The sequence below is a fragment of the Herpailurus yagouaroundi genome, unplaced genomic scaffold, assembly GCF_014898765.1.
Source record: "Herpailurus yagouaroundi ecotype Mexico unplaced genomic scaffold, PumYag 207, whole genome shotgun sequence".
NCBI classification, from domain to species: Eukaryota; Metazoa; Chordata; class Mammalia; order Carnivora; family Felidae; genus Herpailurus; species Herpailurus yagouaroundi.
Window position 1 is genome coordinate 3,215,629 of NW_024412438.1, and position 17,028 is coordinate 3,232,656.

The 17,028-nt window shown below is 64.5% G+C and overlaps 1 protein-coding gene across 7 annotated transcripts in view; it reads right to left on the minus strand.

The window, feature by feature from the left end:
- The window catches only part of PEAR1 (platelet endothelial aggregation receptor 1), an 18,086-nt gene extending 6,028 nt beyond the window's left edge, over positions 1 to 12,058 (minus strand). For 2 of the 7 annotated variants that reach the window (XM_040452580.1, XM_040452572.1), the window contains exons 1-12: positions 11,976 to 12,058; positions 5,129 to 5,260; positions 4,061 to 4,323; positions 3,651 to 3,796; positions 3,358 to 3,462; positions 2,971 to 3,071; positions 2,276 to 2,368; positions 1,795 to 2,038; positions 1,025 to 1,148; positions 709 to 845; positions 424 to 636; positions 30 to 160 (exon numbers count right to left, since the gene is read on the minus strand). In XM_040452580.1, coding sequence (XP_040308514.1) covers positions 30 to 160; positions 424 to 636; positions 709 to 845; positions 1,025 to 1,148; positions 1,795 to 2,038; positions 2,276 to 2,368; positions 2,971 to 3,071; positions 3,358 to 3,462; positions 3,651 to 3,751 — 1,249 coding nt within the window. In that variant the 5' untranslated portion in view covers positions 3,752 to 3,796; positions 4,061 to 4,323; positions 5,129 to 5,260; positions 11,976 to 12,058. Of the gene's footprint in view, positions 1 to 29; positions 161 to 423; positions 637 to 708; positions 846 to 1,024; positions 1,149 to 1,794; positions 2,039 to 2,275; positions 2,369 to 2,970; positions 3,072 to 3,357; positions 3,463 to 3,650; positions 3,813 to 4,060; positions 4,820 to 5,128; positions 5,261 to 11,975 lie in introns of those variants that run through there. The other 5 variants (XM_040452579.1, XM_040452574.1, XM_040452578.1 and 2 more) reach the window with 5 other exon arrangements.
- Positions 12,059 to 17,028: the final 4,970 nt, after the last annotated feature.

Below are 17,028 nucleotides of genomic sequence, written 5' to 3' on the forward strand. Positions count from 1 at the left end.
ACAGCGGCACCGGCCGCTGTCGGGCTGGCACACGCCGCCGTGCAGGCAGAGGCAGTGCTCCTGGCAGCCGGGCCCGTGCGTGTCCTGCGGGCAGCTCTCGTTGCAGTGCAGGCCGGCCCAGCCCGGCAGGCACGCGCACTCCCCGCTCATCGGGTGGCAGCTGCGGCGGGAGGGGCGGGAGGGGCGGCGCCGTCAGAGCTGCGGGGCCCGCGCCCGGCCCCGCCCCCCCCCCGGGCTCGCCCCCCCCCACCCCCGGCCCCTCCGCGCGCGCGGGGCTTCGCGGAACCGGGGACGGGGGACGTTCCGAGCGCGCCCCGCCCCCCTCCCCGAGGCCCCTCCCTCTGCCTTCTGCGACGTCTGTCCCGCCCTGGGGCTTGGCCTGCCCCAGCCTCGGCACCCGTGAGCGCGGGCCCCGCGGCGCACCTGAGGCTGTGCTCCGGGTCGCAGGTGCACGGCTCCTGGCAGCTGAGGCCGTAGCGGCCGTCGGGGCAGAGGCGCTCGGTGCAGCGGTCCCCGGTGAAGCCGTGTTCGCACAGACACGCGCCGTTGGCCGGGAAGCAGCGGGCGCCGGGCGCGCAGTCGCACGTCTCCGCACAGTCCTGCCCGAAGCGGCCCACGGGGCACTCCTCACGGCACCTGGGCGCCGGCCGAATGAGCCCCGGCGGCGCCCACCCCCGCCCGGCCCCCGCCCTCGCCGAAGCCACTCACCGATCCCCCGTGTAGCCCGGAGCGCAGCGACACTGCCCAGTGAAGCGGTCGCAGAGGCCACCATTGTGACAGCGACACTCTTGGGAGCAGTTGGGTCCGTGGAAGCCCTCCAGGCAGGGCAGGGAGCAGATGATGCCCTGGAGAGGCAGAAGGTGGACAGAGCCCTGGGTGCCCGCCACTCCCCCTGGGCACAGGGCCCCTTCATACCCCCCCCCCCCTTCAAACCTCCGCAGGGTCCCCAGAGCCCACCCCCTTCCCGGGCACCCACCCCCCCCCCCGCCCCAAACCCCCCCATACCCCCCCCCCCCCGGCCTACCATCCACCCATGTGGGCAGCTGCAGGAGCCCTGGGAGGCCTGGAAGACGCCCCCGTTGTGGCAAGGATAGGTGCTGGGGCAGAAGAAGCCGACGGTGCCCCGGACACAGGGTATCTCACAGCTGCTGGGTAAAGCGGTCGAGGTCAGTGTGCACACAAGCAGCCCGCGCCCCGGCTGGGCCTCCCAGGGCTGGCCGCCTGCACGCCTCTTCCCCCCGGGGAAGTCCTGAGCTCCCGGCTCTGGTCCCTGCTGGGGACTGCAGGAGTCAGAAAGCAAAGGTTTCCAGGAGGAGAGAAGCGGTGGGGACAGCCAGCACCGCCAGATGGGAAGGGGAACAGCCTGTGCACTCCCCCCACCCCCAGCACCTCTGCTCCGGCCCGGACGGCTCCCCTCCCTGGCTCCTCTGTGAGGCCGGACCCTTCTTGACCTCCGCCTGGTGCACATCCCCCCACTCTGCCTCCACCTCCTTGCGACAGGCCAGGCCGACAGGCCGCCTGGGACCCTGTGTCAGCCCCACCTCGCAACATGGTCGCACACACACAGGCTTGGGCTGTCTTCACAGCAAGCCTCCCGGGTGGAGGACACTGTTCCCGCTTCACAGACAGGCACAAGCCCATGAGGGGTCGATCTGCTCAGGGTCGCTCAGCTAGCAGGCGGCAGAGCTGGGCCGAGGACCTTGGCCTCTGCATCCCATCCCGTTTGGGAGCCTGAGTCCCCTCGGATCCCTGTGTATGCTCGTGGGGCCCTGTGGCTGCGACCCCATTATGCACCTGGCCCCAGTCCTCTCTGGGGGGCAGAAGCAGGCTCCCGTCTGGGGGTCACAGGGTGCTCCGTGGCACAGGCAGTGGAACTGGCAGGCGGGACCATAGTAGCCCGGGGAGCAGGGCTCCAGGCAGCGTGGGGGCTGCAGGCCGGGGGGGCAGGAGCACGCTCCACTCTTGGGGTCACAGGAGCTGCCGTTGCCACAGTGACAGGGCTTGTCACACTGCAGCCCCCACACTCCTGGGGCACACCCTGGGGGCGGGGAGGGTAGAAGGGAGTCACCAGGGGTCTCACCCCTCCCTGGCCTCCACTCAGCCCTGGGCTCTGTCCCCCAGCCCCCCACACCCGTGCCCTGTAGCACCCCCCCTCCCGAAAGGGCCGTGGTGGCTATGGGGCTCCTGTGGGTGACTGTCCCGGGGCGTGAGCACCCGTGGGCGGTAAGGAGGGCGCCGCCCGGGGTCCTGGGACCTGCGGTCACCGGCTACTCACCACTGGAACAGTCGTCACCCCTCCAGTTCTGCGCACACTCGCACTGATTGGGTGCCACACAGCGGCCATGGACGCACTCCTGGTCACAGAGCGCTGGGGCAGAGACGAAGGGAGGGGGTTGTGCTTCCCCCGCCCCCACCCGCCCATCCTCCTCTTGGGGGGGTGTTGCTGGGTGACACTCCTCCCCCCCATCCTTTTCTGCCCCGGGGCGGCGGGGGGGGGGGGGCAGGCTGACTCTCCCCAGAAGCACTAGCATTTTTCTGCCTCTGAGACGCAGAAGACAGGGGCCAGGACTCAAGGCTCCCCAGCCCCTCTCTGTGACATTCTCCAAGCACCTTGTTGGGAAAAGGCACAGGGGCTCCTCAGGTAGGGACCAGACATGGATGCTGTGCAGAGGGGGTGGGCTGGGTGGGGGTTAGGCAGGACGGAGGGGGGGGCAGGAGTTTGGGGGTGCAGGAGAGACTGGGCAGTGACAAGTCAGAGACAGACGGCAACAGACAGACAGGGATGAGAAGAGATAGCGATGGACCCAGACCCACAGTGACAGAGAGAGGCTGCCCCGGGGCTCAGAGAGAAGGGGCGGGAGACACACGGGGTCAGCTGGAGACACAGGCAGCAAGTGGCGGCTGCCGTCCCGGGGACACACCCGGGGCGGCAGGGGGGGACGAGGCCCCCCACGGCCCCCCAGGACTCACGGACACAGATCCCACTGCTCTCATAGAAGCCCCGGCAGCACTGGAGTCGCTTCCGGTGGTCTGTCTTCACCACCTGGCGGTACACCGTCCTGTAGACAACCCTAGGAGACCGCGAGGCAGGCGGCCCTCAGCCCCCCTGCTGCGGCCGGGCTGTCCCCCGCCCCGCCCCGCCCCGCCCCGCCCCCGCCCACCACGTGGCACGGGGGCAGCAGGGGCACCGCTCGCCGCTCTGGGCCCGGGGGAGCACAGAAGGAGCGTTCCCCCCAGGCCCCCCACCCGACCCCGCGGCGCACCCCACGCCAGCCTCCCCAAGCCACGCCTTGAGTGCCTCTGCCTCCGAGTCTCCGAGGAGAGAATGAGGGTGTGCGGGGTGGGGTGGGCACTCACGTGGGCCGGGGGCAGGTGTGGGGGCTCTCCCAGGGCCGGTCGCAGGGCTCCGAGGGGAGCAGGCTGAAGGGGCGGGAGTGAGACTCCTTGGTGGTGGTGGTGAAGCTGCAGGACAGGGGGAGGAGGGCCGGGGGGGGGGGGGGGGGGTGGTTAAGGACAGGACGGGGTCAGAGCCGGAGTCAGGGGGGCCTGGAGGAGCAGAGAGCAGAACCAGGAGGGAGGGGAGGGCTGCAGAGGGACAGGGAGGCTGGGAAGGAGAGGAGGAGGAGACCCGGGGAGCAGGCACCCCTCACCTTTCCCAGAAGCTGCAGGTGTTGGGGTCACTGGGGTTGAGGGCTCCAGCCAGCCGCAGGCCCAGGCCCAGGAGAAGGAGGGCACGCAGAGCTGGTGGCATCGCAGAGGCCAGGGGCAGAGCGGGGGACCGGCGCAGAGCCACAGCCCGGAGGACCACGTGTCTGCAGAGGCGGCTGCCTCTTGTCCCCCTGCCTTCTCTTCTCTTCTCGTCACCCCTCCTTCCCTGCAGACCGTGCCCCCCCCCCCCTGCCCCTCCCTCCCAGCACCCTTCACTCACACACCACCAGCCAGTGCCTCTTCCCGGGACGGGGATCCTGCCTGGTATCTCTGAGCCCCAGCCCAGGGCACTCTGACCTTGGTACCAAGGTGTGAGGCCGGGGCCAGCGGGGAAGTCAGGGGGGAGGCCCACCTGGGCTCAGCTGGAGGAAGGACTTTCCAACAGCCAAGGTTCCGGAAGGGAGTCGGCCGGCCGCCTCAAGTGGGGGGCTTCCCGGCCCGCATGTGTGCAGGTGGAGAGCGGCCACAGGAGGCGCGGGGCTGGGGCGGGACCGGGTGGCCCTGAAGGAGGCCCCTCCTGACCACGGGCGTGCGGGCACCTGCTCGCCTGGGCTCGCGGGAGCCAACGGTGCGCGTCTCTGCCCAGCTCCCCGCTCACAGACGACACATCAGGAGCTAGAAATCAGGCTCGGGGAATTACTTCCATGGGGGACATGGGCCAACACCGCAGACCAGGGGCAGCCTCATCCGCACCCGCCAGAGGCACCTGTTAAACCCTGGCCAGGGCACCTCCGTACCCAGCTCCGGGGACTACTGCCCGAGGACGTCCCCAACCCGGCCTCGGACAGAAGCAGCCCCCACCTCCCTCTGGCCACCCCATCGGCCATCTGGAAACAGCTCCTCTCCGCCCCCTCCAACCCGGCCTCGCCCAGTGGGTGGGAAGCAGGTCAGGACCTCAGCAGGGTCTGTTGTGGCTCCTGAGCTCAGGAGGGGCTGGGCTCCTGAGAGGCCACCCCCGCAGCCTGTTTCAGATTCTGGGTTCAGTGTTCCTACAACTTGTCCTGGCTCCTTGCTCTCTGCCTCCCCGAGGCGCCCACATCTGCTTATAATTTTCCCGAGAAGAGAGAAAGGCCGTGGTTGCTGGCCCCTGGCCCCCCCTGAGTATCTCTGGAATGCCTGCTGCCTGGCCCCACCCCATGCCCCCCACCCACACGCTCCCAGGGTCCCCGGCGGCGGCGGCAGCGCTCCAGCCCTCCAGGTCTGAGAGAGGTGCTCCCTGACTTAACCCCATGCTGCCCTCTGCTTCGGCCCCAAAATGCCTCCTGCTGTCTCTTGCCCCCCCCCCCCCCCCCCCCGGCCCACGGGCTTTCCTCCCTTTGGTCCTCTGGCTGGTGTCCCTGTCACCGCTCCCCTGGGGCACGTGTCCACCCCTAGCCTTCTCTGTGCTCCCCCAACCAACCTCGGTCCTCCAGTAACTCACCAGGCCTCTATGGCCTCCTGCAGCCTGAGAAGCTCAGCTGAGCCAAGGGGCAGGGCGGCTAGGCCCTGGGCCCAGGGGCCTGGGGGGCGCCAGGGAGCGTCCTGGGGGATCCCAGCGCTCAGGATACGGAGCCTGAAAACAGGAAATAGAGCCTGGCTAGAATGTGTGATGTGGGGGAGGAGAGCAGGGTCATGGGCTCCCTCTTCCCGACACCCTGAATTCAGAAGGTGGGGTGCAGGGGGCAGGGCCAGAAGCCTCTTTCTGTTAGGTTGTCTCTGAGCTGAGCACCGTGGTCCCCCTCTGAAGGGCTTCAGACGAAACAGCCTGTCCTCAGAGAGCCTGGCCAGTCGGAAGTGTCCTTCAGACGGGGTCACCGGTCTGTCCCAGGGCACCCCCCACATCGTCCCTTCTCCCGCCACCCCCAAACTATCCCCTCCACCCTGCCCTGCACCGGCCACCTTCCCAGGTGTGGGGCCCACCTCCAGGGCCATCCCCGTCAGCACCCAGTTGACCCCTCCCTGCCTGGCCCTCCCTTGGCAGGGCCCCGAGCCCTCACACATACCCCCTCTCCACCCCAAGGTCTTCTCCACGCTGACCTCTCCGTGGACCCTCGCTGTCCTCACTGGGGCTCAGTCTGAATGGATTCAGGTCGTCACCCTGACCCCTGGGTGAGCCTCACATCCAGCCCCACAGGGACCCCCCCCCCTCCTGGATCTGTCGCCAGAGCTCAAGGCTGCAGTGGGACCTACCCCGTGGAGACAGGTCAGAGCCCTGTGGACAGTCACTGCCTCCCAGACCAACTTCTAGAGGAAATGGTTCACCTGAGGGCTTCAGGAGGTGGGCAGGGGGGCATGAGGAGGGCTGGGCCCTGACAACCAGAGATTAGCTGGCTGCAGGGGTGGGGGAGATTGTTTTCCCAGAGGGCCTCCGTTCCCGGAATGCAGGGGAGGCCCCAGCTGGTCAGCAGTGGGACTGGAGCCCGGGTGGGTCCACCACCAGTGGGTGGTCCGCAGGGAGGGAGGGTGGGGGATCCCGGGAGGGAGGAGAAGCGGTTGGCCTGAGGGACCTCAGCCCCTGAGGAGGGAAGGAACACAGGCCTGACCAGGAGCCCAGAGCCCCAGCCTGGTCCCCCAGCTTGTTTCCATCTGAGACTTTGTCCCCAAGGGGCTGGGGGAATTGAGGCCCTGGCCTGTCCTTCCCTAACACCCCCAGGCCCACCAGCATCGGGGCCCATGTGCCTGCACACACTCCCCTCTCGGGGGTTTGAACCAGACAGCTCTGACTCCCGTCCGGCCCTGTCCTGCCCCGGGGCCCACACTGCGGTCCCTGAGGGCGCCCCATTCCCCCTCCCTGTAGGCCCCCACCTGCCCTCACAAGAAGGCATCATCTACTGCGTGGAGAAAGGCAGGGAGCTGCGTATGAAATCCACGGTGGTGGGTGCAGTACCCCCTCTACAGGTGAGGACACAGGGCGGGTAAGTCCCCCACCCGGGGCCACACAGCCAGCAGCAGCAAAGACCCAGAGTGCGGCAGCCTCCCCACCCCAACCACGCTTCCCATCAATCCGGCCCACCCGGGAATCCCAGGGGCTTTGCATCTCTGTGTAACAGCCTCAGTTATGCAGAGGGGGAGCCGGGAGGGGGCGGGGGGGGGGGGGAGGCGGAACGGGGAGCTGCCACAGGGACAGACCAGAGGCGTGGGAACCGGGATGCGTTTACAGTCAGTCTCCTCTCCTCCACCTCGAGATGCAAGGCAGCTGGGCCCCCGGCCAGGCCCCGGCCCCCGAGGCCCCGAGCCCCCAGCCGCAGCCGGGTTCCCTCTGGTGGGGAGCCCTGCCCTCCTGGTGCCCCGGCCCCCTTAGCAGGAGGGAAATGACTCTGGGTCCGCGCTCCCAGTGGGCAGGAGGTGATCCGTTTCTGTAGGAGGCAGAGAGCAAGAGGGCTTCCTCAGGGCTCTTCTCCAGGAGGTGGAGCAGCGAAGGACACCCTCTGAGCTGGGCGATGAACGCCAGGTCTCAGTTCCCTGGTCTGTAAAATGGGGATGATAGCACTTCCCTTTGTAGGGCTGTCCCCAGGATTAATACAGGAGTTACGTTCGCGGTCACCAGGATGGCGGCTGGGGTCCCGGGTCTCCTGAGCCCATCCCTGTCCCCACTGCCCTTGGCGCCCTTGGCCCTTTGAGCATTAATTCCAAGAAAAGCTGTTTCTTGTTTTTCGTTCTTTTTGGTTTTTTTTTTTTTTTTGCTCGGAACTGAAAAACCCCCAGGCTGATCGGGGAAGGGGGCCTTAGCTGCTGGCACAGAGAAGGGAAGTGGGGGTGGGGAGGGGCCAGACCCCCCACAAAACCTGATCCCTCAGAACCACGGGCTGCCCGCCAGGTATGTCTTGAAGCCAAAGGCGGCGGATGAGTTGGACCGCTTGGGTTCTGCTTCCCCCCAGCCCCCAGCCTGAGCACCACCTCCAGCGCCTTGCTGGGTCCCGGTGGCCCCTCCTCTCCTCTCCGGCTCTCTGTCCTCCCTCTCATCTTGGAATCCAAAGCTTCTAGGGCTTACAAGTTGTCACTTCCGAGCACATCCCTCGAGCCCCGTGGGCCTCCAGCCTCCATTTCCCCCTCTGTAAAATGGGAGAATAACCCCCGCATCTCACAGGGTGCTGTGAGGGCTGGGACTGCCAGTTCCCGTGACCGCCCCGGAACAGAGCCTCAGACCAGAAGCAGCTCAGAGGACCTGCGCTGGTGCAGAAACAGAATCCCCCACGTTCTAGGCTCTCTGCCTCTTTTTGTTTCTGTCTTGTTCCTCATCAAAAACTCTTTGCTTTCTGCCTTTTTTTTTTTTCTTCCTCCATCAGTTTCTTGGTCTGTGTCTTTCTGTCTCTCTCCTTCCTTTCCTATATCAAGGCTGTCGGGTACAGCACAGTCGTGCGGTGTGTTGACTGCACTAGGGAATCCATCCTCAGGTGTGGCGCGGGAGGGGAACTCCGGCCGCACTCGGCTCACCGGGCCGAGTGTCTTAGCTTGTGCCCGGGGCTGCCTTGCCCTGTGTCTCCCTTGTCTGTCTGTCTCCTTCCCCGTCTCTCTCTCTCTCTGTGCCGTTTCCAGATCTGTCTTTGCCATGGAGACAGGGTCACTCAGTCCTCCCCACTCGGCAGCTAGACCCCAGTGGGAAGACTCCTCCCTCCCTCTCCACGCAGGGACGCACCCTGACCCAGCTCCAGCAGCCTGGGCCGCTCTCTCCACGTCCGCGCACGTGCACACGCCTGCACACGCGAGCGCCCAGCCCCTCCCGCACCCAGCCAGGCCTTTTGCAGCCAGGAATGTCTGCCGGATGGAGGGACAGGAAGCCTGTGTGCGAGCCAGAGGCTGGGCGGGAAGGGGGCAGGGGTGAGGGGCCGGCCTGGCGTTCTCTGTGGCTCAGGAAACAGAAGCTAGAGGGTCCTCAGCCCGACCTGTTTACTCATCAGGAAATAGGGAAACTGCAGGGATTCTGAATCACCAAGCAGGCATCGCGTGCCTGCCGGAGGCCGGCGCCAGTGCGGTCCGGGCCCCTGCCACCACCCGTGGGTGCCGGCGGCCACGCTCTGCAGCCACAGGCGGACGTGGGGGGTCTCGGGCATCAGAGGCAACAAGGGAATTAGGATCTGCTTCAAAGAACAAAGCACCGGCCCACCCGCTCACTGCCACCGCCAGACACCCTCAGAAAGCACAGCCCTGCTCCGGCCACTGCCCCTCTCCAGAGACTTCTGTGGCTCCCCACACCACACGAAAGGGCACCAGGAGCCAGGCCCGCCAGGGGCCCATCCTCACAGCCTCTCCCAGGATGCCCCCTCAGTGGCTGCAGGCTTCATACACTCCTCCAGCCCTCGGGCCCTCCTGCAGGCCCTCAGCCCAGCCACCACAGACCCCCCCGGCCCAGAGGAGCCCTGGGCTGCTCTTGCCGGAGGCCAGCTCCACACGGACACGGACCAGCACTCCCCAGACCCCAGCCGAGGGCTCGGCACCGTGTCCCTCCTCCGGGGGCATGTGGGACTAAGCCAGGCCATCCCAGGAGTTCGCAGCCCCTGGAAACCTTCAGGTCTGGCGGACCCATCAGGGATCAGCGTTGGGGCTGCGGGTCTGTGCTCTGGCTGCCCCACCAGGCTGGGGCACCCTCAGTCTTATTCCTCCGGGGCTGTTAGTGGTCAGGCTGCCCCGATGTACCCTCACAGCCCCCATGCCCCACTCCTTCTGTTCTTATGAAGGTCGGTCTTCCCCGCTGGAATGGAGCTCCGTGGGGTCAGGGCGCTTTTCCGCACCTGACGGAGGGGATGGCCCGATAAAGCCCGAGCCCCCTTCTGACTCCAGCAAGCCCTGACCTGACTCTGTGGGGCTCGGGGGCTGAGGGAGAGGTGTTCAGAGGCTGCGGCTTCAACCCGGCTCACCGGCCAGAAGAACTGGTCCCCCCTTCCAGGGCCCTCGAAACCCAGGATCGGCAGGATGCCGGAAACTGGGGTCCAGAAGGAGCCTCCACCCTTACAGAGGGGAAGGCGGCTCCGGACCTGCCCTCCTGACCGCCGGCCTCTGAGGTCCTAAGGGACGAGTGCACAGTCGTGCGGGGCACTGAGTCGCCTGGAGAGCAGAGGGTGTGCCCACACGGCTGGACCCTAACCTCGTACCAAGGGCCTCGGGATCCCGGGACAATGCCCCTCACTGTCCATCCGCACACCCCCTCTGAAACAGAGGGACTGGGCGCCCCCCATGCCTCATGTGGGGATGGGGCAGAGGTGGGAGAGGGGACCCAGGAGGCCCCATGTCCCAGAGCTCCCTACACGCCATTTCTCTCTGGACACCTCCACCTGCACGCGTGGGGGCTGTAATCTGCACCAGCCCAGATTAAATGTGCGCTCTGGGCTAGACGACCTCTCTCCATTCTCCCGGCAGTCCCAAAACGCAGGTGCTATTATGCTTCCCATTTTACAGATAAAGAAACATCCCAGAGAAGTTAAGTAACTTGCCCCCGGTCACACAGCCAAGCGACGGCAGAGCAGGGGCCTGGACCAGGTCAATCAAACCCTGAAGCCTGTGCTGCCCCTTTACCGCCTCCCCCATGATTTCTCTTTGGTCTTCTGACCCTGCTTCTCCTCCTGTCTCCACCCCCTTCCTGCTCCTTCTCTAGGTGCGTTCTCCGTTTCCCTAAGTCTGCCCTTTCTCTCCTCTGGCTCTCGTGTGCAGAAGCCTCTGCCTTTGCCTCTGTTTCCGTATTTTTGTCTCCTCCTAGCTCTGTTTTTGTCTTTGTCTCTCCTTCCCTGTCTCCCCTTCCTCCTGCTGGCTTCTCCCTGCCCGATTATGAGCCAGGAGTGGTGGGGACACCCTCCCCGAGCCGATGGCCAGCCCCTCCTGCCTCCAGGGAGACTCTTACTCAGTGCTTCCGAGGCCACTCAGAGGAGAGGCTGGGGAGCACAGTGGTGGAGGAGCAGCCCGGCCCCAGCACCCCTCCCCAGCACCCTCCCCAGCACCCTCCCCAGCACCCCTCCCCAGCACCCTCCCCAGCACCCCTCCCCAGCAGCTGCTGTGGTGGCAGCGGTAGGGAGGCAGACAGCAGCCCAGTGACCTCTATCTCTATCCAGGTTTCCGACCCATTCGATTCGTGGACTGCCTGGAGAGTCAAGTTTCCTCTTCTGGGAAAGTCTGATAGGGAGCGGGGTCAGGCAGGAGTGAAGGCACCGATGCCAGTGCTGGGTTTCACCTCCCGGTGAAGAGCGGGGGACAGAGAGGCCGGCCTGGCCTCCCACCCAGCTCCCAGGTGGCCAGCCCTCGCTGCACTGGTGAGTGCGCCATAGACTTCAGGAGGCCTCGGGACTGGGAGAGGAGCAGCAGGGGACAGATGACAGGAGACAGGACGGCGGCCCCCACCCTTGGTTCACACGTGCACACGCGCAGGCACTCCGTCACGCATTGGGCTGGCGTGGTGTTCAGAAAACAGCTCCCTGTGCACACCGCTCCCCTGCCCAGCCCCCGCTGAGGCCAGGGGTGACAGCTGACCCCTTGCCCAATCCCGCCTGGGGAGGAGGTCTGGCTGAGCCTGGGAACCTCCGGGCCAGTACAGGCTGTTCCCATCCCTGGGGACTAGGGTCACAGCGCAGCAGCCCCGGGAGAGGCCACTCATAAAAGGTCAGGACAGGAGAGTGAGAATCCGGTGGGAGGCAGGAGACGGGGTGGGGCCGCCAGCTGGCCTCGCTGGGGGTCCCCCTGTCTGGGCCCGACCACCCCCGCCCCCTCCCCAGCCTGCTACCCCAAATCATCTGCCAGGCCAGGCTTTTCTGACCATCTAGACGCTGGAGGCCTTTGGCCAACCTTCTGTGCTCAAAACCGGCAAAGCTGTGAGCCGCACACCTGGCCCTCCCCTCACCCCCCCAACCTCCCCGGGAGGCGCCAGCACCAACAATGGCCCAGACCAGGCGGCAGCGGAGCAGGAGACATGTTTTTGTTCCTCTGAGCCTCCCAACAACCGTGGTAGGCGCCGTGTCTTATGGTTCCCCGCTTAGACACGAGAAACTGAGGCACAGAGGGCCCACAGCCGGGAGGGGGCAGAGTGAACTAGAACCCCAGCAGCCTGGACTCCCAGATCTGGGGGCTCCCCTCGGCCAAGAAGAGGAGCCGGCACCCCATTCTCCGTCCAGCCCCGAGGGGGCCACGGGTTGGGGAGAGCGCCCGGCCCCACACGTCGCTGCAGGTCACTTACGTGCAGTCCCCCGGGGAGGGCGACCCCAGTGCCCTCGCCCCCTCCGCCGCCCCCACCCTCGCGCAGGGGCACCCGCAGTCCTTCCCCGGGGTAGGGGAGGTCGCGGAGCGGGTGGGGGCGCGCAGTCACTCACCTGCGTCGGACCCGGGCTGTCGCCGGCCTGGGGTGGGGACCGCCGGGCGGCCAGAAGGGGCCGGCGGGCCGGCGGGGAGGCGGGGCGTGCGGCCCGCGGGGCGGGGCGGGGCAGGAAGGGGGCGGGCCCCCGGGCCCCCGAGGGGCAGGAAGTGTTGAGGGGGCGCGGGGGAGGTGGGGGGAGCGGGCTAGGGAGGCTGCGGGCGCCAGGAGAGGGAGGTGCCGGGGAAGAGGACGCTGCGGGGGCTGGGGGGCTGAGGGGCGCTGGCGGGGGGGCGGGGGGGGGCGAGCCGGGGGAGGGGGCTGGGAACTCCAGGAGAGGGGCAGGCGGGCGGAGGGAGCCGGAGGGAGCGGGGTCGGGGTGGCAGCTTAGCCTGGAGCGGGCAGGGTGGGGACCCCCGCCCTCCCCAGCTGCCGCAGGGCCCCGGCGTGCTCCGCCTCCCGCGCCCCAGCCTTCCAGTCTGCAAAGTGGGGCTGTGCAGGGGGCCAAAGAGCCCGTCTGCGGCGGGCAGCTTCCCTGGGCGGCCCGGCGACCTCGGGACCCGAGCCCGGCCGCAGCCCACTGTCCCCTCCTCCGCTTCCGCCCGAGCCACCCGGGCCGCGGCGACCCCCGGCCCAGCCGCCGCCCCAGCGCGGAGCCCGCCCGGTGCCGGGCGCCACCTGGCGGCTGCAGCGCGCACCCGCACCCCACCCTTCTTAGGGCCCCGGACCGCGGGCGTCTCTGAACCCACACAGACCGTTTTTGTGACAACTACGGTTTGCTTTCCTCCTCGCTAGCCCTTTGGGTGTACTGCGCCATCGAATCCCTAGCTCGAGGTCGGTTTCACTTACAGGATGAGACAGCTGCCCGCGCCTCAGGGTGCAGTCGTGGCGGCAGCAGGATTTGAACCGCGCTCTGGGCCCCGCCGGCTGCGCGGCATCCGGGCTAAACCACCGCCAGCCACAGAAAGAGCCCAGATGGCTCAGGGCGAGCGAGGCAGGAACACCCCTCCTCGGAGAGTTTTAAAAATCAGCTCTATTGGGGTATAGCTGACGTACAATTAAAAAAAAAAAATGGACCCACTCAAAAGCGTACAGTTCGATGATGCTTTTTAAGATTCTTTTTTAATTATGGAGAAATCTACATAACAAAACTTACCATTTTAACCATTTCAAAGCGTACATTTCGGTGGCATAAGCTCATGCATATCGTGCAGCCACCATCCGTCTCCATAAGGTTCTCATCACTCCAAACTCAGACTCTGTCCCCAACGCCCGCCCCCCCCCCGTCCCTGGTTACCGCTCTTCCACTTTCCGTGGCTGTGGATGTGACCACTCCGGGCCGTCATGTAAGTGGACCGCACACACTGTCTGTCCTTTGGTGTCAGGCTTATTCACTGGTGTGAGGTCGTGGTCCGATGAATTTTGACAAATGTGGTTAACCTGTGTGACCACCTCTCCAATCAAAGTATTTTTTAATTTTTATTTATTTTTAATGTTTTAATGTTTATTTTTGAGGGGGGAGGAGCAGAGAGAGAAGGAGACCCAGAATCCCAAGCGGGCTCCAGGCTCTGAGCTGTCAGCACAGAGCTGGATGCGGGGCTCGAACCCATGAACCGTGAGATCATGACCTGGGCTGAAGTGGATGCTTAACCAACTGAGTCCCCCAGGCGCCCCTCAAAATAATTTTTTTTTTAAGTAATCTCTACACGCAAGGTGGGGCTTGAACTCACCACCCGGAGATCGAGAGTTGCATGCTCCACCCGGCCAGGTGCCCCAATCAGAATAGTTTTTTAGGGGCGCCTGGGTGGCGCAGTCGGTTAAGCGTCCGACTTCAGCCAGGTCACGATCTCGCGGTCCGTGAGTTCGAGCCCCGCGTCAGGCTCTGGGCTGATGGCTCGGAGCCTGGAGCCTGTTTCCGATGCTGTGTCTCCCTCTCTCTCTGCCCCTCCCCCGTTCATGCTCTGTTTCTCTCTGTCCCAAAAATAAATAAAAAACGTTGAAGAATAGTTTTTTAAAACATTTTGTCTCCCCCAAAACTTCCCGTGGACTCTTGCAGACAATGCCCCACCCCGACCCCAGCTCTATGCCATCTCCCGTCTGATTTCTGTTACTGTGCAATTGTTTGTTCTCGAAGGTCGTGTACACGGACTCACGCCACACTGAGGCGCTTATGTCTGGCTTCCTCCACTCACCAGGAGGCTTTTCAATAGTTCGTTGCCCCTTCCACTAAGTGGCATCGCACTGTGTGGACGTACCACGATTATCTTTATCTTCACATCCCAGTTGATGGGACAGGCTCGTTTGCTTTTCCAGTTTTGAGCTACTGCGAGTAAAGGTGCTCTGAACGCGTGTGTACAAGTCTTGTGCGAACATGTTCTCATCTATCCTTGTAGCCAGGCGCCCCGTGCCAAGCTTGCACCAACCCCCCCCCCCCACTTTGGGTGGGATTGTGGGGTTTCACAGTGATGAATCCTTTGTGTATTCTGGTTTCAAGTCCTCTGTCAAAAATATGTCTTGAGAATATTTTCTACCCGAGAGACTCGCATCTGAGGGAGCCTAGCAAGTGCTCAATGTGACGCTCCCGGAGGTTTGCAGTGGGGAGGGGTGGGCAGGTGCTGCCCGAGGAACGGAAGGGCCGGACGCGTTCGCGGGTGGAAGACCAAAAGTTTCCAGCAGGGGGCAGCAGAAACCAGCGCACGGCTCCAGGGTCCGGAGGCCCAGGACCTTCGAGTTGCAGCATGTCCGAGGCCAGAGAGGCCTCGAAAGACTTCCGATGCAGCGCCCTCTAGGGACCAGTGGGGGGACCTGCGCTCTCCCTCCCTCACCTGTGCACGTGCTCGGCTCCCTCCACGGTCAGGTTCAGCACGACGCTGGCCCTTTCTCTGGGACCCTGTCCAACCTCTGTCTCTCCCTCCCCACTCCTGCATAAGAAAGTTAAACTTGCCTCGCCTAGACTGAGTGCTTTCAGGACTGGGGATTGGCTGAAATTGCCTTAGTGACTCAGAGCCTGGCAGGAAGTGCGTGCCCCTTAAACGTCCCAGCGGTGGTAAGCCACCCTGCGGAAGGCTCCTCCAGCCCCCTGGACCCCAGCTCGGCCTTCTGGGCCAGCCCTGTGGCTGGAAGGATGCCCCCAAGAGGGAACAGGAGGTCCAAGGTCCTTATTCGTTTTTGTTTTTCCTTTGTTTAAAAATGATTATTTATTTTGAGAGAGAGTGAGCAGAGGAGGGGCGGGGGGGGGGGGGGGGAGAGAGAATCCCAAGCCGGTTCCATGTTGTGGGTGCAGAGCCTGACAAGGGGCTCAATGTGCGGCTTGATCTCATAAACCCCAAGATCATGACTTGAGCAGAAATCAAGAATTGGATGCTTAACCAACTGAGCCACCCAGGTACCCCAAACGCTGACTTTTTTTAAAAAAGCTTATTTATTTATTTATTTATTTATCTATCTATTTATTTATTTAGGGACCGAGAGCCAGCGGGGAAGAGGCAGAAAGAGAGGGAAAGAAAGAATCCCAAGCAGATTCCATGCTGTCAGCGCAGAGCCAGACCAGGGGCTCGATTCCGCGCACCATGATATCACGACCTGGGCCGAAATCAAGAGTCAGACGCTTAACCAGCTGAGCCACCCAGGGACCCTGATTTTTTTTTAAGGGAGGCTCTCCACCAAACATGGGGCTTGAACTTGGAGATCAAGGGTCGTATGCTCCACGCAAGGGAGCCAGCCAGGCGCCCCAGCTCATTCATTCTTTTGTTCCGCAATCACGTGTTTTGTGCCCAGGATACAGAGGAAGCGACTATGACTATGATGATGGCGGCAGCTACTTTTGTTGAAAAAAACCTACCGATAACCAGGTTCTCCCCGAAGACCTTTGTATTTGATCACTTATTTGGGTAAGAAATAAAAGTTCCTTGATCTCAAAACCTCACATGCTAGTTGAGGAAATAGTTACTCGTTCGTTCGTTGGTGCAATAAAGATCCGTTGAGCACCTGTGTGTGCAGGCACTGGGGCTATTCTGTGAACAGAATAGGCAAAGATCTAAACACGGAGGTCGAGAGGGAAGCTCGCACCCGGTAGCGGTGCTGCAGGGGAGACGATGAACACGAAATCAGAGAAATCCGGACACTTACCATGATAGGTGCCATCAGACGCCAATAGAGGGAAATAATGCGGGAGGGGAAGGGGAGTGCTGGGGGGGGGGGGGGTGCGATTTGGGAAAGGAGGCCAGGGAAGGCCTCACTGGAAAGGTGACCTCCAGATGAAGTCCTGAAGGAGGGAGCAGGCCAGGAAGAGCGAGTACAAGACCCCGAGGCCAGAGCACAGGCCACGTTCAGAGACCAGCCCGAAACCTGCAAGGAGCGGGTGTTGGCCGTGGATGAGCCAGACCCCGCGGGGGCCTTGTGGGCTGTGGGGGTTTGTTCTGCGAGGGGGGGGCCGCAGGGGATTCTGAGCAGAGGAGGGTCATGATCCAGCTCAGGCTTTAACGGGACAGTTGTGGGCTGACGTGGCTGTAGGGAGCACGGTGAAGCAGGGGCAGTGGGACGAGGCCACTGCACTGACCCCGGGGGACGGCGGTGGTGGCTCAGAACCCGGGGAGCCCAGCCGGGGGTTAGCGTGTGGGTGCCTCTTCCCTCCAGGATGGGAAGGCTGCGGGGGGGGGGCGGTGGTTCCCAGAGGGGGCCGCCTTAGAGGCATTGGGGAGGGCCGAGAGAGCGGGCACCAGCTGAGCCTCCGGCTGGCGTCCTGAGCACACAGCGCCCCCCTCAGGCCTGACGCCCGCACGCCCCTGCATGTCAGGCCCTACAGACGAGGGAGGGAGTGGCCTCCGCCCCCCTGCAGCCCACTGTTGGTGGGGGGGGGGGGGGGAGGCGCGCAGCCTGGGTAGGGCAGGGGAGCCGGCAGGGGGAGCCTCAAGGGACAGAGCCTCCTTGCTGCTCACCGAGCCTGTCCAGGTGCCTGGCAGTGATTCCGAGACCCTGGCCAGCATGGTCCCAGTCAGGGGGCCCACCTGCCCCCTCCCTCGCCCTCCGGGGTCTCCGGGTGTGGATGGGGGACCCTGGAAAAGGAACCATAG